Source organism: Chinchilla lanigera, unplaced genomic scaffold (assembly GCF_000276665.1).
Source record: "Chinchilla lanigera isolate Chin_1 unplaced genomic scaffold, ChiLan1.0 scaffold00048, whole genome shotgun sequence".
Lineage (NCBI taxonomy): Eukaryota > Metazoa > Chordata > Mammalia > Rodentia > Chinchillidae > Chinchilla > Chinchilla lanigera.
In genome coordinates this window covers 7,054,272-7,075,794 of record NW_004955449.1, presented here as the reverse complement: position 1 = coordinate 7,075,794, position 21,523 = coordinate 7,054,272, and the positions used below count along the sequence as shown (strand labels likewise).

At 36.8% G+C, this 21,523-nt stretch overlaps 2 protein-coding genes across 2 annotated transcripts in view; both read left to right on the top strand.

Moving 5' to 3' along the window:
• Xirp2 (xin actin binding repeat containing 2) overlaps nucleotides 1-21,159 on the top strand; it is a 77,033-nt gene extending 55,874 nt beyond the window's left edge. Inside the window, exons 4-9 of the mRNA XM_013518803.1 lie at nucleotides 73-156; nucleotides 520-592; nucleotides 1,462-1,595; nucleotides 2,268-11,595; nucleotides 13,606-13,739; nucleotides 19,093-21,159. Coding sequence (XP_013374257.1) covers nucleotides 73-156; nucleotides 520-592; nucleotides 1,462-1,595; nucleotides 2,268-11,595; nucleotides 13,606-13,700 — 9,714 coding nt within the window. The 3' untranslated portion in view covers nucleotides 13,701-13,739; nucleotides 19,093-21,159. The remainder of the gene's footprint in view (nucleotides 1-72; nucleotides 157-519; nucleotides 593-1,461; nucleotides 1,596-2,267; nucleotides 11,596-13,605; nucleotides 13,740-19,092) is intronic.
• Nucleotides 15,325-21,159, top strand: LOC102024740 (xin actin-binding repeat-containing protein 2-like). The gene is made up of 3 exons (XM_005393430.2): nucleotides 15,325-15,388; nucleotides 17,011-17,083; nucleotides 19,093-21,159. Exons 1-3 carry the CDS (start codon nucleotides 15,325-15,327, stop codon nucleotides 20,063-20,065), a joined length of 1,110 nt encoding a protein of 369 aa, XP_005393487.1. The 3' UTR covers nucleotides 20,066-21,159.
• Nucleotides 21,160-21,523: the final 364 nt, after the last annotated feature.

Genomic DNA, 21,523 nt, shown 5'->3' with positions numbered 1-21,523 from the left:
GAATAAACCAGTTGAAATTTTCAAACTTAAGGTACTGTTTATCTGTTTATTTGTTTGCTTGCTTATTTTCAGGAGGTGATCCAAAGCAGTCAGGGAATGAGAAGAAATGAAGAAGTCTCCAAAGCAAATGGGATCAACGTTCTTGAAACAGAAATGGTAACTACTTAGAAGCACAATACTTTCCAAGTAGTTTTCAGAAATGAGTAGACATTCTAACTTTACTGTAACCATTTGATGTTACTGTCTTTTATGTATGTAGTGTCAATATATACAAGTGTTTCTTTTCTTTTAAATCAAATTTTTAAAACAATGCAATAGGCACTCAAAAATATGACATTTCAGGTGTATATTCAAATATGTTCTACTATAACAAGTTCCTACATTAAAATAAATGATAGAAGCTACATTAGCATCTCTCCGTGTGTTAGATGTAAATCACTGTACAATGAAGACTGTTATTTGCAGTGCTCAAATCACTGACTTCTTGAACACAATTATTTAAATTTTCATTCAACGCAGGTCTCTCATCTTGAAAAACACACTGAGGAAATAAGCCAAAATTCTCAGTTCAGTCAATATGTTCAAGAAACAGGTAAGAATCTTGTATTATTGTTCACAATATCTTTTCCCTCACAGTGTCCCTGCACTTGAATGGAGAACTTCTAAAGTCGAGTCTTCCCCCAAGGGGTGACTTCAGTAACTCTGACTCACAGTCTTAAATGAGGAAGGCTAGTGTTTCTACATATAAGTAGATTTTGCCAGTAGTGATTAGATGCTGTGCCTTTCTGAAATAGCCATTGCCCATTAACCTGTCGTGTGTTCATCCTAAAGCCCCCAAAATGGCAAGGAGTCACTTCTGGATTTTTTTTTTTTATTTGCCTCAGGAAGTTAAAACAAAGTTTAATACTTATTAAGCTCTCTGAGCACAGAATTACCTAGATTATATTAATTTAATAACAGATATGCTAGTTTCTGGTTCTCTAACATGAGATAGATTAGACTATAAGAAGATTGATACATTTTCATAAGACAAAGCACAGCTATCTTGCTTATACAAAGGAAAAAAATCTTTGCTGCCCTAAAGATTTAATCCATCTCTAACCAAAACATTGCTTGAGTGCCATAAATATGTCTTTATTTTGTTCTTCATTGTTTAAGAAAGTAGGCTTTCTTTTATTCTTTTATTTTTTGTTTTATAACTTTTATTATTTTTGCCTAAGCATAGAAATAGAATGTGCTTATAGAAAATTTGGAAAATATTCCCATCTGGAGAGAAGCATCCACAGTTTTTTCCCATAGTTCTTGATGTATTCCTAAATTACACAATGAAATAATGCCATAGGCATAAATTTGTCCCATGAATCTTTTCATATGCATTGTGGGAAGTTTTCCATAGCATCATAATTCAACTGAAGCTTAATTTTTATTCATTATGTAATATCGCTGGTGTTCTGTTTGTAGTCATTGACACACCTGATGATGAAGAGATTCCTAAAGTTTCAACTAAGACTTTAAAAGAGCAATTTGAAAAATCTGCCCAGGAAAAGGTCCTCTACTCTGACAAAGAGACAACAAACCCAGCTAAGCAGATTAAGGTAATGTAATTTCTCTACACAGAAATGGATTAAATGTAAAATCACACTTAAGTGTGGAAACTTTTTCAGTCAATAAACATCTGATGTGTTTTTTTCAGCAATAACAGCAATAAAAAAAATCCTGAACTATCTTGTATTCTGTTTTAGAGCATCAATTTTGACCTATGTGAGAAAAAAGTTAATATAAAGCTTTTCTCACTGGAGTAAATGAGGGAAGAAAAAAGGGTTCATGCTCTATAGTATATAACTAACAGTAGGTAAAGTAACAAAGTCAAATTGAAATGTCAGATGCTTACTCTATTCTGTTTAAAATTCCCAAGAAAATAAAACAACCCTCAAAAGTTCTTCCAAATTTTCACTATTTCGTTGTAGATTACTCAGCAGGGCACATTAAGTAAAGGGAGTAAAGGTAAGATATGTACAGATATTAAAATTAAGAGTTACAGATACATTGAACTTGTAATATAACTTACTTATAGTAAAAATAGATCATGGGAAAGATAGTAACAAATACTGAATACTACTCTTAAGTAGGTCTTTAAGTGGAGTATTTTACCTGTTTTCCCAATGAAGTTGTCACAGTACAGTCCTGATTATGGACAGGTAAAGGGCAGTTCTTTGGAAACCTTCACCACTACATTAATCTTCATAAGCTTCTTTTCTCCTCTAAAGATTAAAAATGAATATGAAGAAATTATAAAGCCAACATCAGTTGTGGGTACCTCTTCCTCTTCTTACGCTTCAACCAGCCAGAGAAAGGAAACATCAAGCTCAAGATATAGTGGTTTAAATGCCACTTGCTCAACTCTGGCACAAGTTAAAGCCACTGCTCCAGGAGAGACAGAAAAATTTCCTCCTCCCCCACCCGACCTACTTCAGACTCCAGTAGATGTGACAGCATTTTCCCAGTCCCCTGAACTACCCAACCCTCCTAGAAAACTACCAGTCCCCAAAGAAGTCTATTCCAAGCAAAGAAATTTATATGAATTAAATCGTTTATATAAACATATCCATCCTGATTTAAGAAAAAACTTAGAAAAAGATTATATCAGTGAGGTTTCTGAGATTGTTTCCAGTCAAAAGAGCACAGGGAGCTCAGTTTCAGCAGATGTGCAACATGCTCGATATGTTTTTGAAAATACAAATGATAGTTCTCAAAAAGATCTGAACTCTGAAAGAGAATACTTGGAATGGGATGAAATTCTGAAAGGGGAGGTACAGTCTATGAGATGGATCTTTGAGAATCAGCCTTTAGATTCCATCAACAGTGGTTCTCCAGATGAAAGTAGCAATGCCAAGGGCATTGCCGATCAAGAAATCATTGCTGGTGGTGATGTAAAGTATACAACATGGATGTTTGAGACTCAACCCATAGATACACTGGGGTTTTGTTCTTCTGAAAATAGAGTAAACGTCGACAAAATTCCTGAGCTGGCCAGAGGAGATGTTTCCACAGCCAGGTTGATGTTTGAAACAAGGCCATTAGACTCTATGAATAAAATGCACCAAAATGAAGAAGAATCAGCATTTACTACTAGGGACATAACTGGGGGAGATGTCAAGACTGTGAGATATATGTTTGAGACTCAACATCTGGATCAACTGGGACAACTTCACTCAGTAGATGAGGTTAACTTACTGCAACTCAGGTCTGAACTTAAAGAAATTAAGGGAAATGTTAAGAGAAGTATAAAATGTTTTGAAACCCAGCCATTATATGTTATCAGAGATGGTTTAGGTCAAGTGCTAGAAATCAAAACTGTTCACAGAGAAGATATTGAAAAGGGAGATGTAAGAAGAGCACGCTGGCTGTTTGAAACGCAGCCCTTAGACACAATTAACAAAGATATCACAGAAGTTAAAGTTGTCCGAGGAATATCCATGGAAGAAAATGTGAAAGGAGGGGTGAGTAGAGCAAAGTGGTTATTTGAAACTCAACCTTTGGAAAAAATCAAAGAAGAGTTAGAAGAGGTGGTTGTTCAAAAAGAAGCAATAATAGGCACAGATGTCTCCAAAAAGTGTTGGATGTTTGAAACACAGCCATTAGACATTCTAAAGGAAACCTCTGAGGCAAATCCTGTATTAGCAGAAGAGATAATAGGGGGTGATGTGCAAACCACCAAGCACCTATTTGAAACACTTCCAATAGAGGCCTTAAAAGACAGTCCTGATGTAGGAAAGCTTCAAAAAATCACCACCTCTGAAGAAGAAAAAGGGGACGTTAGGCACCACAAATGGGTTTTTGAAACCCAACCCTTGGAAGAGATTAGAGAAGATAAAAAAGAATACACACGGACTGTAAAACTTGAAGAAGTTGACAGGGGAGATGTCAGGAATTATACACACATCTTTGAATCAAACAACTTAATTAAATTTGATGCATCACATAAAATAGAAGTGGAAGGAGTCACAAGAGGTGCAGTGGAGTTAAATAAATCTCTCTTTGAGGCTATGCCTCTGTATGCCATTCAAGATCACCTTGGAAAGTACCACCAAGTAAAGACAGTCCAGCAAGAAGAAATCCTAAGAGGTGATGTGAGGAGCTGTAGATGGCTTTTTGAAACAAGGCCCATTGACCAGTTTGATGAAAGCCTTCTTAAATTTCAGATCATTAGAGGAATATCTGCTCAAGAAATACAGAGTGGAAATGTGAAATCTGCTAAATGGTTGTTTGAAACCCAACCTCTTGATTCAATTAAATATTTTAGTAATGTGGAAGAAATAGAAAATAAAGCTGAACAAGTGACAGATACTGTGAAAGGGGATGTCAAAACCTGTAAATGGCTGTTTGAAACCCAGCCAATGGAGTCTCTTTATGAAAAGGTTTCATTAATGACTGAAAGTGAAGAAATTCGTAAGGGAGATGTCAAAACATGTACCTGGCTCTTTGAGACTCAGCCGCTTGATACCATAAAAGATGACTCTGAAACAACATTCACTTTGCAGACTGTGAAACAAGATGAAATCCAAGGTGGGGATGTTCGCACAGCTTGTCTTCTTTTTGAGACAGAAAATTTGGACAGCATACAAGGCAAGGAAGGAAAGGAAAGCAAAACCGTGGAGATGGATATCCAAGCCGGGGATGTCTCCAGCATGAGATATAAATTTGAAAGTCAGTCCTTAGATTCTATAAGTTCTAGTTCAGAGGAAGTTTTGAAAAAGATCAAGACGCTAAAAGCCGAAGATATTCAGAAAGGCGATGTCTTACATTGTAGGTGGCTCTTTGAAAACCATCCAATTGATACGATAAAAGAAAGCCAAGAAAGTGATGGATTAGTAAAGACAGTGACAGACATACGAGGTGGGGATGTGCGAAAGAGGTGCTTTATCTTTGAGACTTTTTCTTTAGATGAGATTAAAGAAGAGTGTGACTGTATCACCACCAAGAAAACAAATACAGAAGAAGTAGTAAAGGGTGATGTCAAAAGCTACAGAATGCTCTTTGAAACCCAGCCACTCTATGCAATTCAAGATCAAGAGGGATATTTTCATGAAGTAACAACAGTTAAAAAAGAAGAGGTACTTCATGGAGATGTACGAGGAACAAGATGGCTTTTTGAAACAAAACCACTAGATTCAATTAACGAATCACAAACCGTGTACGTTATTAAATCTGTTACACAAGAAGACATTCAGAAGGGGGATGTTAGTTCTGTCAGATACAGATTTGAAACCCAGCCACTAGATCAAATCTCAGAAGAATCACATAAAATTGTGCCCACGGTTAACCACATTCAAGGTGGCAATGTGAAGACAAGCAAACAACTTTTTGAGGCTGAAAATTTGGGGAAGAATTATGTAAGAACCGTGTGTGTCAATGAAATACAAAAAGGCAATGTTAAAACATCCACGTGGCTATTTGAAACTCACACTCTAGAAGAGCTGAGAGGGGAAGGGTCTGAATACAGATGTATCAAGACAGTTACCCAGGAAGATGTGCAAAAGGGGGATGTTAAGCAGGCAGTGTGGCTATTTGAAAACCAAACTTTGGATTCAATTAAAGATGCAGAAGAAAGCATCACCAAAATGACCAAGGAAGAAATCCCAGCTTCCGATGTCAGGACTACCACATGGCTCTTTGAAACAACACCTATTCATGAATTCAATGAAAACAGAGTTGAAAAGGTAGAAGTTATCGGGAAGAGCATTAAAGAAACCTTGAAAGAGCTTTACTCTCAAAAAGTGATTGAGGCTCCTGGAATTATCATTGAAACGGATGAGGTTGGGGATGTCCGAATGGCTAAATATAAGCTAATGCACCAGGCATCTCCTGAGATACAGAAAGAAGAAGTGATCAGGGCTGACCTTGGGAATATAATGATGAACTTACTTTCCAAAAAAGACTGCACCAAAAAAGAGATTGTGATTAGTGAAGAAGAAAAGGGAAATGTTAACTTAACTAAAGCTCAACTGCTAAACAGAGCAACTGAAGTTCAGGCTGAAAAGGAAGAGATAGTAAAAGGTGACGTGCAGCAAGCAATAAAAAAACTCTTCTCAGAGGAGAGACCTGCAAAGAAAGGCATTTTAATCCAGGAAGATGAAAGAGGAGACATTAACATGACCATCTACTGTCTTCTACATGAAAATACTGGTGATACAATTAAGCATGAGGAAGTAATAGGAGGTGATGTACGGCACACCATTCATAATCTGCTGTCTTCCTCATCAAACAGTGCAGTATCTGAGAGGGCTAAAATCGATGCCTCTGAGAGAGGAAATGTTCAATTTTTCACAACATGTATAGAAACTGGAGCATTAGATTACCTCAAACAACTTCAGACAGAGCCACATGAAACACTAGCAACTGGGAAGCAAGAAAGAGAGGAAGAAATAATTGGTGTTGATGTTGAGCGCACAAAATGGTTGCTGAAGAAAAGACAGTCTCAGGTCGAACGTACTGTTAATGAAACTAACATCATCCCGGGAGATGTGCGTAACACAGTTAAAGTTTTTATGACAGAGCCTCCCAGTACATCTTATAAGACAAACAAAGAAGACATTATAAAAGGGGACTTGAAATCAACCCTAACTTCCCTTAGCCAAGCCATAAGTCAGAAAACAGTGACTAAAGCAGAAGAAACAAAAGGTGACATGCTTGCTACCCTCAAGTCACTTAAGGAGTCAAAGCAACGATGGGAAGAATCTAAACAGCCTGATGCTACCCCTGGTGATGTTGAGAAAGCAATTGAATGCCTTGAAAAGGCTACAAATACAAGGACTGAAATACTTAAAAAGGAGCTTATCCGCGATGACCTTGAAATATCATTAAGGGCTTTGAAAGAAGTACAAAGGGGTTTCATAGAGGTAGATAAAGAAAGCATAATTAAAAAAGACGTCCATGCTGAAGCAGCAGGATCTTCAGAAGAGCGGAAAACAAAGATTCATCAGGTGGCCATCCAGAGAGACCAAGAAAGTGTTCTTCGGCCACGGCCAGGACCACTTGGCCAAGACACTGTCAGTGAAGCTGAAGGTACATCTTGTTATGGGACTTCCACAGGAGAAAGAATGGACCTTAATCTTCCCAAAGCCCCCAAAGGCACTGTAAAGATTGTTGTAGATCGTGAACAAAATAATGATGCTCTTGAGAAAAACCTGAGAAAACTTTCTAATTCATACCGTGAAGGTATGAGAAATGTGTTGGAAACAGGTGACAGAATGGGTGTCTGGAAGGATACCACCAAAGAACAGCAGTTTAGAGGTGAACACATGAACAGGCAATTAACTTCAATGGTGTCAACGAAGGAAAATCTAACAACAAAGGAATCAGAGGCAGTGAGACAGCTAAAGAAGGAAGATATTTTAAAATCCACCCAATCCATTGATAAAACACTTGGAAAGCATCAGTTTCAAACCTGTGAACCAAGAAATGACTACCAGAAGACTGAGACTTTCCATATAAAAAGTTCTCAAAAGACCAAAAACATTAAAACATCAACAGAGATGCAAAGCCCCACACCGAGTCCCTCCCAGCATCCAGTTAATATGCAAGTTGGAGAAGCATATGAAGTTACAAAAGGTATTCAGAAGCAAACTATGCTAAAGCAAGAAAGGCAATATCCTAATAAGGGTGTGGAGAAAGATGACATGAATTTTCATCCTTTTCCTATAGATCAAAACATATCCAGTGTAACAGAAGAGAAAGTCTCTGAAAGAAGTCACAATAAATTCAAAGCAATTGACAAAAAGCAGAAAACTGATGTTTATCTGGAAAGCCAGGACTTTCTAATGAAGACAAATACTTCTAAAGACTTAAAAATGGCAATGGAAAGCTCCTTTAATCTGATCAATCTTAACCCTGAGAATAATGGGAGAGAAAGTGAAGGCTCCCTTCCACCTCCGTCCCCACCTCCTCCTCCAGCTTCCAATGCATCATCTGAAATTGAATTTCCTCTTCCTCCTCCACCTCCTTTAAACCTGTTGCCTGAAAAACATGAGTTTCCTCCTCCACCATCCACAGAGAAGATAAGGGCTGAATTCAAAAGCTTCCCAGGCCTCCCTCTTCCTCCACCACCAGTAGATGAGAAATCTGAAGGAGAACGTCCACCTGAGTTACTGCCACCTCCACCTCCTCCAACTCCATCTCAAAACTCAGCACATCTTTCCTTCTCTGTTCCAGAAAAACACAGTGAAGCATTCATCCAACAATATTCCCAAAAAGAAGCAGCAAGCTCTCAGAAAACTTATTCTCATGCTAAAGTCATAAAGGGAAAGTCACCACCTCCCACATTGCCCAAGCCTAAACTTCCCAAGCTAATCAAAGATAAAAAGAATCAACTTTCTCCTGAAGGTGAATTGGGAAGCTCTCTATCAAATATGCAATATACAAATCCTGCCTTAAAGCATCATGAAAGAACAATGGTGACAACTAACAGGGAGCATGCAGACACAAAGCAGGATGTACTGAGAAATCATCTTGATGAAAGAACACAATTATCTGTTGATTCTACCAAGCCTTTCTCACAGAGAATTCCAGAAACATCGGCACTCAAAGGAGAACAGAAAGTACCTCTCATGAAATCTCACTCACTTCCAGAAAGTTCCAGTCAACAAAGTCAAAAACCTTACATGAGAAAATTTAAGACACCTTTAATGATTGCTGAAGAAAAATATAGACAACAAAAGGAAGAGCTTGAAAAACAGAGAAAGGAAAGTTTTTGCTGCAACGTTGTCAAAATGGAATGCACAAATCAAAAGTTGTCAGAGTTGGAAAAGGAAGTGCTGTTAGAAAAAACAAATGCAGAAACACCCGCACCCAGAACAGATTCAGAATTCACTGTGGGCCAACCCAACCCAGACGCCCCAAGCAATGCTCGAGTTTCAGGAGTATGCTCTGACTATGAGCTATCCACAGCATCAGCAGTGACAGCTACCACCAATAGACACCAGCATGTTGTAGCAGCCTCAGAAGACAAAAGCAACATGAAAAAGGAAGTTTTACAGAGTTCAAGGAATATTAAACAGTCTAAATCAGCTTTGGAAATTAACCAGAGTCACCAAGAATATAGCACACACCACACACAACAGAAGTATATGGAGCAGTTGAACTTGCATCAAAGCAAACCAGCTTCCCCAAGTTTCAAGGTTAAAACCATCAAGCTTCCAACTCTAGATCAGACATTGAATAAAACAGACCACACCTATGAAAGTCATGTGAAACAAGCTGCAGTTGATGTTCAAACCATTGCCAAACAGCAGTATCAAGAAACTGAGAAAGCTGAAGCAAATGCAGAACATAATACTAAGCAATCTGTGGCTGAACATTGTTATCAGTTACCTAAGAAGGAGAAAACAGTGTCAGTACAAATGCCTATGGGGTCTGCAGAGAAGAGCTCTGAAAATAAATTCAAGATAGTTCCTGAGAAGCAAAGAGAATGTAGAGAATCTGACAGAGAGAAACTTCTAGGGAGTGAAGGAAAAAGTCAGGGAGCATCGATTATCAGTAGTAAAGAGGACAGATTAATAGTTGAAGGAAAACAAGCATATTTGAAGAATAAGTCAGCACCAAAGGTAGTCAAGCCAAAGGTTATTGATGTACATCTGGATTCACAGACTCAGAATTTCCAACAAACACACATACAGACTTCAAAAAGTGCATCTCAACATAAAAAATTGTCCCAGCCATATAATAGTCTGCAGCAAAAGAAATGTCTCAGAGACAAGGGCACACAACAGAAACAAGGCTTTTCTAATCCTGAAGATTCAAGGCAAGCGATTTCACAGAACAAATCTTCATTTTCCTCTGTGAAAGAATCTCAGCAGGATGATGGAAAATGTGCTGTAAATATATTGGAGTTCTTGAGAAAACGTGAAGAACTACAACAGATTTTGTCTCGAGTAAAACAGTTTGAAGCAGAGCCAAATAAAAATGGCCTTAAAACGTTTCAGACACTGCTAAATATTATTCCTAGATGGCTGATAAGTGAAGAAAAAAGAGAATATGGGGTTCGCATTGCCACAGAGAATAATTTAGAAAAAGTCAAAGAAGAAATAAAACATATTAAAACTCAAGCAGAGGATATGCTTGGGTACTGTGAAAATATAATTCAAACAGCCATGGTAGCCTCTCAAACAGGAAGGCAGGGAAATAAGCTTATCACCCTTAATGAAACATCACTGAAAGTTTCTAGTACTAATGCAAGCTGTAGTAAAAACATGGAACAGAAAGAAAATAACGTTGTAAAACAAAAAATAGTGCACCACCAAGAAGCAACTCAGAAGGGAGCAACTGCTCCTAATTATGTAAAAACCCACCAAGAAATTAATGTAGATGGTAGCAAGAGTACTCCCTCTTTAAAAAATCGACCACCATCTCCTACTTTTATAACAATTGAGTCTTCTGCCAGGCGAACAGAAACCTCTTCTAAAGATGAGCTTTCTCAGCTCCCTATAGAGGACAGTTGTGTGGAAACCCCACCAAGAAGACCTCTACCACATACATCTGGAATTCACAAAGAAAACACTTCCCCTTCTCCACCTAGGAGCCGCTCTGAACAACTTGTCAAACTCAAAGACACCACGGCAAAGTTATCCAGAGGGACCATCCCTCGTACACCAGTAACCCCAGTTCCAATTGTAGAGAAGAGGTCTGAGATTGTTCTGTCTCCGGCATCGCTTCGTCGTCAAATTAAGATAGAAAGTCGTGGTAGAGACTCTTCACCTACTATCACAATACCTGTAGATATAAATCACATCAGCAATAGTTCCTACAGAGAATCCATGCAAGCTCTGGAGGAAGTTAGGAAAGTAGAGAAAAGGGCAACATATGTTCATAAAGATGGAATGAATTCCATTAATGGCATAATGCCTGATATTGAAAGTTATGACGCAGTTGAAATCATCCGCAAAGTAGAAGTGCCTCGCCTCTCGGAACGACCCCAGAGATATGAAGCAGCCAATCGAACTGCTCAAATGGCTGAAAATTTCATGAGTGACCACAAAAATGATATAAACAAATGGTTCAGGGAATTTGAGGATGGCCCAGTTTTTGAAGCCAAATCACAAAGAGTCTATGAAAATGGAGATGTAAACCATAACGTAAAGCAGGAAAGCCATATGTTCTGTAAGGAGGAATTTGGATCAACATCATTAGAAAACACTAATTTTACAGGTTTTTTTCACAAAAACCCTAGAGAGCTCCAAGAACAAAATTCTGCTCAACATCCCAGAGTACACTCTGAAACAAGGTCTCTAACTGAACATTTCTCGAGCATGGATGCCTTTGAGAATCAAGCTGTTGGATCAAAGGTAACAACCTCATCAGCACACAGCTCAGAGGTTGGCAAATCTGGCTTGGACTTCAAGCATGCCCCACCAACCTATGAAGATGTCATTTCTGGCCATATTTTAGATATCTCTGATTCACCTAAAGAACTTAGAAAGAATTTTCAAAAGACATGGGAAGGGAGTGAAAGAGTTTTTAAAAGCCTAGGATATACAACCTCAGATGCTGCTGCAACTGAGATGAGAAGCACCTTTGAGGAGGAATCTGCATTTATAAGTGGTAAATGAGCTTGAAAACTGTGAAGGAAGATTAACTCATTTAAAAGCATGTCCCAAATCCAACATGATTTGCCGTGGAAATAACCAAATAATATAACCTAAAACTAACAGCTTCCCCTGTGTGCCTGTACCTTTTTTTTTTTTTTTTACTATGCCTGACTTTTCTACTACTTGCTTTTCACAAAAGCATTTAGTACAGCATGATCCACTTGCACTATGTGAGGATAATAAAAACTTTTATGTCATTTATGGAAACCTATATTTGTCAAGGTAAACAAAGCTTTGGATGAGGCAGCAAATATAATTGTTATGAAAGTATTAATAATCTTATCATTATATATGTATTAGAGAATATAACACATGGTTAATGGCTATTAAAGTTATTATTTCATACAATTGTTTTAGATGATACTGGATAACACCTTTGAGGTGAATACTGATATCCTTTTAACTGCATTGTTAAGAAATTTCTACACTAAATTCAGTACAGCCTATAACAGTCCAAGAAATAGCTGACATTCCTCAATGTATTTCAACAAAATTTATGGATCTGTATATGTGATAAAAGTATAGATAAGGAGTTAGAATTTTGATATATCTAATTATTGTTACTATTAGAATTAGATTTTTCTGATGCCATATTTCTTCTACAACTGACTTTTCCACCTTTCTAAAAAGAAATGGCAGCTTCCATTGACCTCCTTCAGAGATGGAAAGAACAACACATTTTAAAATATGATTATGCTTATAAGGAAGGAGGGTTAAATTCTATGCATTTAGTATATATTTTTTAGCATCAGAGAACAACTCATTTTGTTGACTTCCCTACTTTTTATAATTAGTGAGACTTTGTGATAAAAGGATTTGACATAATTAATGTGCATCATTAGTGCAGTCAATTCTTTTAGACAGATTGAAAAAAGAGCAAGCTTAAAAATAAAACTGCTGAAACTAATAATTATGCCTGTATCATATTTGCAACATATGTGTCTAGTTTACTGGTTTAATATGGCTTCTTAATGTGCTTGTTTCTGGCATAATTAAGCAAAGCTATCTAATTAATTTCAAATGCTGCTTCTTTCAAGATAGTTCAGAGTAACCCAGAAAATACAAAGAAACTTCTGTTGAATATAGAAATGTGTCCACACTAAAACCCAAAAAGGAAAATATTAATAATTTGGGCTCTAAAATTTTTTTTTGTTTGGTTTGGTTTATCGTGTAAAGGACTATGTGCATAATATGAAAGCTTAATTATCTATTCAGGGTTATTGCAAGACCAATGCATAAGTGAAGCTTCCCTGTCAATATGAACCACTATACAAACATTGGTTAGTAATATAACCACTATTATTTATAGGGACTAACTGCATTCAGAAGAAAACCAGAAAGTGACTATACCTACTCAAAGAAGGAAGGAAAGTATGGAAAACAAATGTGAGACCCAAAAAAGCTCTAAAATCTAAAATCACTTAAGAAAAAATGCTTCTGAACATTTCATAGTATTCAAATCTTATTATATTACACAAAAGAGTTGATATCAGAGAATCAACCCTAAGTTGTTAAGAAAATAAATACTGTACGATGTCCTTGGCTTAAAAAATGTTTTTACTTTAGAAAAAATGTGGCCATGATGCTTTAAAAATCTTTTATATATGGAAAGTTCAGTTATCTAGAATGAATGACAAATTTTCTCAGTTCCCCGCCCCTGGCTGAGCTGACTATTGATATTTAACATATTAAAGTGAATGGATATCTTTATTTATATACATATGATGCAATAATGTCAATTTGAACAATGTGTAAATAGTGGAGGTATTAGGGTAATGTTTCACCAGGTCTTCAATCCTGATGATAATATAGGCTGTATTCAGCAGAGCAACAGAAAGACAATAGACATAGGGCTTTCCACTTTAACTGCATGGCCAGTTAACATTGTTGCTGGTTTTTGTCGTGTTTTAACAATGTAATTGAAGCTAATACAATATAAGGCTTTCTAAATTTTTATTTTTAGAAACAGCTACTCCAAGACAAGGAAACATGTACACTTTGTCAAAAGACAGTTTATCCAATGGAATGCCTAGTAGCAGACAAGCAGAGTTTTCATAAGTCCTGCTTCCGATGCAACCACTGCAACAGTAAACTCAGGTAAAATGTTTTGTGGTCTGTGGCACAAATGTTCAAAGGGCCTGAAGTATGTGCACAGCACTGTGACCCTAGGCAGACACAGGTTTCTCCAGATGTTGCTACTGCTATTAGTTAATACAACCACACAGCAGGACATGTTCATGCTGTTTTGTATGGATCAGTTGCTATGACCTTTTCCTTTTGGAATTTTGCTTTCCTAATCAAATCCGCAGGGTGTTCTTTGATTCAAACATAAAAATCACACAGATAAGAAGAATCGAGAGTCACCATGCAAATCAGGATTTCTAAGTTAGTACTGTAGTCCCAAATCTACATTAGATCAGGAGTCAGTAAACTTTTTCTATAAAGAGCCAAAGTAGTAAACATTTCTCACTTTGAAGTCAGCTTTCTCACTCCTGAGACACAATAACAGCACCTCCAACTTAAAGAAGGAGAGATAAATTTGACTCATGTTCTAAAGAATTCAGTCTGTGGTCCCTGACTCCAAGGCGGAATGGTGTGGTGGTAGAACAAAGCTGCTTAATTCATGGCGGCTGGGAAGAGACTAGGGGCACAATGCCATAGCATAAGGGGCCAGAACTCATACATAGCGTGGAAAGTCACACCTCCATATCCCACCCAGGCATACCTGGAAGTGTGCTTCACCAATCTGTTCGATCTTTCTTAGTCCAGTCAAACTGACATATCAGAATTAAGGATTGCCTAGGTCACGCTGTTTCTATCAGAACTCAGTTTCCACTGGAGTACAAGAGCTACATAGATACCTGAACATATGAGTGTGGCTGTAAATGAGTGGGCTGCCTGTAAATGAGTGTGCCGATCAAAACTTCATATGCCAAAACAGGTGTTAGGTTTTAGTTTATGTGTGTTTGAGCTAGACTATACAAGCTTAAAAAGAAATTTAGAACACAATCAGGGATGAGTCAGAGAAACAAATTCTATTTATTCTCTTATAGCTATAGAAGCACACTATCGACACAATTACCAATGCACTCATTTTCCAAAACTCTTGAAGTACATGCATTTAAATAATGTAGCATTTTGTTTGGCTATAGATTGAGACACTGAAATTGGATTTATGTTGCTGAATCTAATGTGCATTTCTCAGAATATACTTTTCTGGCCTTAACTGACAATGCTAAACATCCTTTGTTGCAACATTCTTTTTCCTTGGTTCCCATGACAACTCAATATACTGGGTTTTTTTCCTTTCCTTCTAGATGTTCCTTCTCAGGCACCTGTGTAGGTGACCCTTTTCTAATCATCAATACAGTGTTAGGAGTTCTTTAGAATTCTGTTATAGGAATGTATTTCCCTTACTTGTTCTATTCTTTCTTAAATCCCATCCACCTCTATGACTTAAGTTATTATCCCTGCAATAATGGTTCTGAAATCTCTACCCCTAGCCCAGATCTCTCCTCTGTGCATCAAATCTCAATAATAAGAATATTTCTCTGAGTAGATTTTCCCTAAGTACAGCCAACTCAATATGGTTCATTTTTTTTTTCTCCACCAAAATGACATTTTTGACTGTAAGTCCATATGCCACTGTATAAGTACTTGACATTGAAGAAGTGACTAATACATGAAGTTAGCTTTTGACTTCTTCCTCTCCTTCATGCCCTACATCCAAGCCATCACCAAGCCCTGTAACTTATTCCTCTCAAATACTTCCTGAACTGTGCTTTTTTCTCTAGCCCCATAGCACAGCCATTTTTCAAGCAATTATCATCTCCCTCCTGGATGGCTGCAACAGCCTTTCTGCGTAGTTTGTCTCCTATCTTCAGCACTTCTTTCCACCATAAAAAACCTGTCTCAATGCTTTGCTCCACAATGTAGTAAAGTTATCTTTCTAAAATGTAAAGCTGAGGTACTTCCCCAATTAAAATATATAATAGCTTTCCTTTCCAAGAAAATCTAAAATGGAAACCCTAATAAAAAGGCAATTCAGGCTCTGACCCCTTATTGCTAACACTCTATTTATCCCTATATTATCCTCTTTACATTTTACTTTTCATGTTACTTTTACTTTCATGAATTTCTTCAAGATCCTCCAAATCATTATTTTTCTCTCTCATATATAGCCCGTCCAAAGTGTTATCCCACTCCTTGGAGGAGTTTCCCATAACCCTCCTCTAGAAATCTTTTCAGCTAATCTGCACTCATTCCTCAGACCTCAACTGAGACTATGTCATCCATGAAGCTTAATTGGACTCCCAGGATTGTGTAAAATATCCTCCTCATATTCTCCCACAGCATTCCCTGTGCTTGCCTTGCTCTTAACACAATCTAATGTAATTGTCCCTAACATTCATTGTGCTCATATTTGCCTTGCAAACATCTAGTAAAGGGAGACATACAATAAAGACCCAAAAATATTGATTCTAGGACTATTCTATATGTAATCACAGATACAGAAAATAAAAGGACTGTTGTATATATATATATAAACCACGGGTACAGAAAATCAAATTAAATAAATATAAGGTTCAATTAATTATTATAAAATGAACACTTTGTACCTACGACCAAAGTAAAGACAATGTAGCTTTGGAGTCATTCTATAACCCTCTATTATGAGCCCCATCCCAATTACAAATGGCTTCCCTCTCTCCCATAAGTAAATGGTTTCCTGTCATAACTTTCTGTCATTTTTATAGTTTTCTTTTCCAAATATGTTTTCCTAAACCATATATTTTACCTTGACTTGAAATGTAATATGTCTTTAAAATCCTTCTAAATCCATATATTTCTCCTCCATTCTTTTATTTCAATTTTATTTCAAACAATGAAGAGCCATGAGATCTGACCTACAGAGTGTTGAGGCTAGAATTAACAATTCACCCTCCGTGTAGGTCATGTTCCTTTGTCTTCTGTTTGCCCAAACTGTTAGCTAGACCTAGAGATTTATTATTCTTTTCACAAGAATATGTAAGTAGTATTAGCAATAGTATGGTAAGGATATAACGTTTAACTGTCTCTTGTTCTGTGGTCACAGCAAATATTACAACTTAAAACCTATGACACAAAGAAGGACTTCCTCTCATCTATTCTTTATTTACACAATGGTACATTTGGTGGAGGGAAGATAAAATACATTCATAATTCTTTCCCTTTATCAATTAATATACTGATTATTTATTCAGTAATATAATAAAATTGTTCTATATCATTCCAAGAAAGTTACTATTTTTTTAGAAAATAGTGCTATTTGATTGGACTCAATCAAATACAATAATTATTAGTGAAGCTTAAATTGTTCTCTCCCTAGTTAGTGGGTACCTTTTTCTCCTGAGTCCTTTTGACAGGACTGCTCTGATCTTGGAGTACTTCCTTGTTATCTCGTAGGACTAGACATTCCAAGCTATCTTCAGCATTTTCTGCCCTAGATCTAGCTGCTATTTTTATCTATCTTTAATGCCTTTCTTTTTAATTTCCCCCATCTCTTTGTTTCTTTTTGAGCATTTAAAATTTCATTTTTGTGTTCTTTTTTCTCTTTAATTTCATATGACTTTTATTTGATCTTGTGCTTCTTTTAGTCTTTATTGCTAAGAATGTTATTGTTTCCATTTTTTCCTGATTTCTATTTTCTGCTTTTTGAGGTTATTTATGAATTTTCATAATTTTTGTTCATTTTGTTCTCTCAGATTTTTATCATATTCTGTCTTAGTTCCTCATTTCTGGGACAAAATGCCTGGCACCCACAAGTTAAAATAAGAAAGATATATTTCAGCTCATATTTTATAGAGGTTAGTGGGCTCCAAGGCACTCCATGGTTGGTGGGCTCCAAGGCAGGTTGGCACTACAAAGGCTCATCACAAAGGAGAAACAGTTCATGGCATAGCAGTCAGAAGGCAGCAAGCCACAAGCAACAAGCCCCCTTTCCCTTTTATCCTACCTAGGCTACAACCCTTTTTGGGTGAGACTGCTCATACCCAGGGAGGGGCTTCAATTCTCCACATCCAGATCTATGCTAAACAAATTTAGTGGATTTATCCAATGTTACACATACTTAATCTCAATATCACGCTCTAGATCCAGCCACCTCAAAAATGTCCATGAGCATTTGAATCTTTGGGGAGAACACTAGAAATAAGCCATAACATATTCTTAATGTCTTTTAGCTCATTTTGGAATCCAAGGTTAAATTTTTTATCTGTTTTAGAGCATGTTTTCTGCATGTTTTCATTAATTGCAGGGACAATGCACCTTACTCTTTCACTCTGTCAAAATTTTGCTTAAGATTTTACCTCAATAGACTTGTCACTCATTTTTATAAGAAATTAGTTTTCCCAGTCTTCAAAAGGAGATGACATTCAGAATGGCTTTTCTGATTTCAGACTTACTTCTATTCCTCTTCAAATACTGTTCAAAATAAGAATGTGGGTGGACCTCTGGGATTTCATGGCCTTTTTTTCCACTCTCTCGTCTTGATCCAGACCTTCTCTTTCGTAACTGTTGTCAGTTTTCATCCCATTCTCACTTTTCCTTCTCTGAATGATACCTAGTGGGTCAGTTTTGAGAGCTTAGCTTGCAAGTCTCTTCAGTCATTTTTGACATGAGATATTTGCACAACCTGCGCACCAGAAAGATGCATAAAACACCCTCCCAAATTTGGGAGCTATTCTCTGATTTGTTCTGATACTTCCAAGAAATATTGACTTGTGCTGTAGTCATATTTACAGTCCCATCAAGCACATTTTACTCCCCTTGCAAGACTGTCATAGTGGTCTCCTGCCTAATAGCAGTTTGTCCTTAGCCCATTCAGGCTATCTTGTCACTTGGTTTTGTTGTAAGTGTTTCCCATAGGTTCTGCTGTCTACCTGATGTATTGGTTTTCATGTGTACATTCAGAGATACTCAAAATTGCACTACTGCCTCTAACAAAGGTGATTTGGTCAAGCATTCTGCTTGTTGACCTCCTTGAGGCTTGATAAACAATAGCGTAAACAAACTTTCTGATTAATCACACTCCAGCTGATCATAAAATTCACACATTTGATTCATGGGTGTGGGTTAGTCAAGATTTATTGAAAAGTAAAACCTTTCACATAAATCATCATTAGCACAGGTGTAATCCTACCATTGTATAACTGCATTTGCGTTGTAGAATGTTTCAATATATTATACCAGTAACTCACATATCATAAAAGTATAAATAGTTCAAGAGACATATCATGAGAAGTATTAGTGATGGCTAACAGAATTGTTCAGTTAACATGGTCGTTCTCATTGCTAGTAAGTTAACTTTATTGAGTCTGAACCACTGCTAAAGTAGATAATTCCTTAATTTTCTATGAATTTACAGTAAATATACAAAATGCTAAGTGCTTCTTTTTTTTCTTTTTGGCAGTTTGGGAAATTACGTATCACTTCAGAAACAAATATACTGTAAACCTCACTTTAAACAACTTTTTAAGTCTAAAGGAAATTATGACGAAGGTTTTGGACACAAACAGAATAAAGATAAATGGAACCGCAAAAATCAAAGCAGTTCAGCGAACATCATTCTCAACGAAGAGCCATGTATATGTAAAAGCACTACAACAAACACTCTTATACCTGAAGATTTTATGAAACATTTAGATGCTGGTGACAGTGAGTGTCAAAGGGATGATCTGAGAAAGTTGGGGGAAAGAAGAAAGTTAAAAATAATTTGGCCTCCTTCCAGGGAAATTCCTAAGAAAATCTTTCCGTTTGAAGATGAACTCAAAATGAGTAAGCCTAAATGGCCACCTGAAATGACAACTCCTCTCTCCTCTGAATTTAAAACTGAATCACTGGTAGAACATTTTAAAACACTAGAAAATCAAGAACCAGAAAACATTTCTTTCCTACAGCCATATCTGCTATCTGCCCCTAAGTATCAGAAGGAGGATATTACAAAAGTCAAAGACATGAGAATATATGAAGCCAAAAAAGATGAGAAGAAGGTAGGAAATACGAATGTGCAAGATAAGTTGAATGAAGCAGAAGATGCAAAGAATAAAAGAATAAGTGGAATGGATCTTAATGACAACAATAATGTGATTGTGCAGAGTGCTGAAAGGGAGAAAAATGAAAAAACTAATGAACCTGATGATTCAGAAGTTTTACAGGTTACTAACACTGATGATGAGGTGGTGCCAGAATATCATAAAGAGAATTTGAATAAGAATAATAATAACAATCATGTAGCGGTCTCATATCTGAACAATTTCAGGCAGAAGACATCTATTTTAGAATTACCTAATCTATTACCACTGTCAAGTGCTACAAGCTACACTGCAAGCAAATACCAAATTAAAACACTGGGAAGTGCATCCAGAATTTCAGAGTATATTTAAATCTGAAGAGATGTATTCAAGGAATTAATAGCTGCAGGGCTGGAGGAGCAGACTGACAGAGCAACTGCGGGCAGTCCTGTGCAGTCTGCCCAGACCCGCGCCTCCAGGGGGCTTCCTCACTAGGGGAAGCTCAGTAGTCTTCTGATGCAACTCCTTTAAACACTAAAGGGATCCATCCAAATAGCAGAAATTTACAATTTTCTATTTTTAATGAATATTATCCAACATGCATTTTATTTTTTTAATTTATTTTTATTAGTACATGTTTCAAGTACAAGACAATTACATCCACTGCGGGAATTTGGTACATGTACATAGCACATCTCCATTCTTTTTTCATTCTCTTTCACACCCCTCCCTCCCGCTTCCTATCCCCACTCTCATCATCACCTTCCCTTTTGCAACAGAGCTCTCTCCTTTTTCTCTTTTCTAACATAGTGAAAGTCACTGCCCTACCAAGAAAACTGAGATCATTTTGAGTGCGACTGATCAGACAGTGTGTATCAACTGAAACATATGCCGTGTTCGTATTTAAGACAATTTGGAAAGGACGTCACTCGCTGGCGTGCTGAAACAGCAAGAACAGTCCACGTTGGTGGAAACATAAATGTTGGTGCTGTGAGCCTGGAATGTGCAGCTACGTCTTCATGCTCCAGCATGAGGACCATCCCGAACGACTGACTGCAGAGAGCAGAAAGGCGCACGTGCCACAGTGACACTGAGTGGAGCATCTCTGGCCATTTGCAATCCATACTCAGTCACTGAGAGATAGTGATGTTCTGTGATAAGATTTTAGGGACTTTGACAACCTTTTTTGAACTTACAAGCACATTTAAGAATCACATGTGTTTCACAAAGTAATATTTATTGTACTACACTTCATAATTTTTGTAATTCATTTTAATCTACTTTTGTTCTGAATGTAATGACGTAATGAAATAGTATTTCCTCTCAAACAGCACTTACATGTATCACTGTTTTTCTGTGTAACATCATGGGTGAGAGACTCTACACTACTGCTATTTATTACAGTTCTTATACCTTCTCCAAAATTTCTGCTGAAATAAAATTAAATCACCTGGTATGCAAACCAATATATTTCTGGAACTTTTTCTGTATTACATATTGTCATTCCAATTACATATTACCTATTGTGTTTTCAAACATTTAAAAGATATTTATTCTAGGGCAAGTATTTATCCCTACACACACATACGTACACCCAAATAATCTTGGAAAATACAAAACCAAAAATACAAACCCAAAACCAAAGTAATAATAGGAGATATAAACACTGCAGTCCTTTCTGATTCTAAACTTTGAAGATATGAGAGTTACTATAGTTCTTTAAATAATTACCTATGTTAAACTATCATAGATTGTCTCTATAAACACTTACGGAAACAGATTAATTTGCTACCAAAATAATAGGGAGTCCATACTCAGAAATAAGAAGAG

Excerpts from the sequence above, each read along its gene's own strand:
- LOC102024740 (XM_005393430.2), top strand. The coding sequence starts at position 15,325 with ATGAAGTTAGCTTTTGACTTCTTCCTCTCCTTCATGCCCTACATCCAA. Across the intron at positions 15,389-17,010 it reads CCAAGCCATCACCAAGCCCT|TTAGTGGGTACCTTTTTCTC; the intron begins GTAACTTATTCC and ends TTCTCTCCCTAG. Across the intron at positions 17,084-19,092 it reads GAGTACTTCCTTGTTATCTC|TTTGGGAAATTACGTATCAC; the intron begins GTAGGACTAGAC and ends TCTTTTTGGCAG.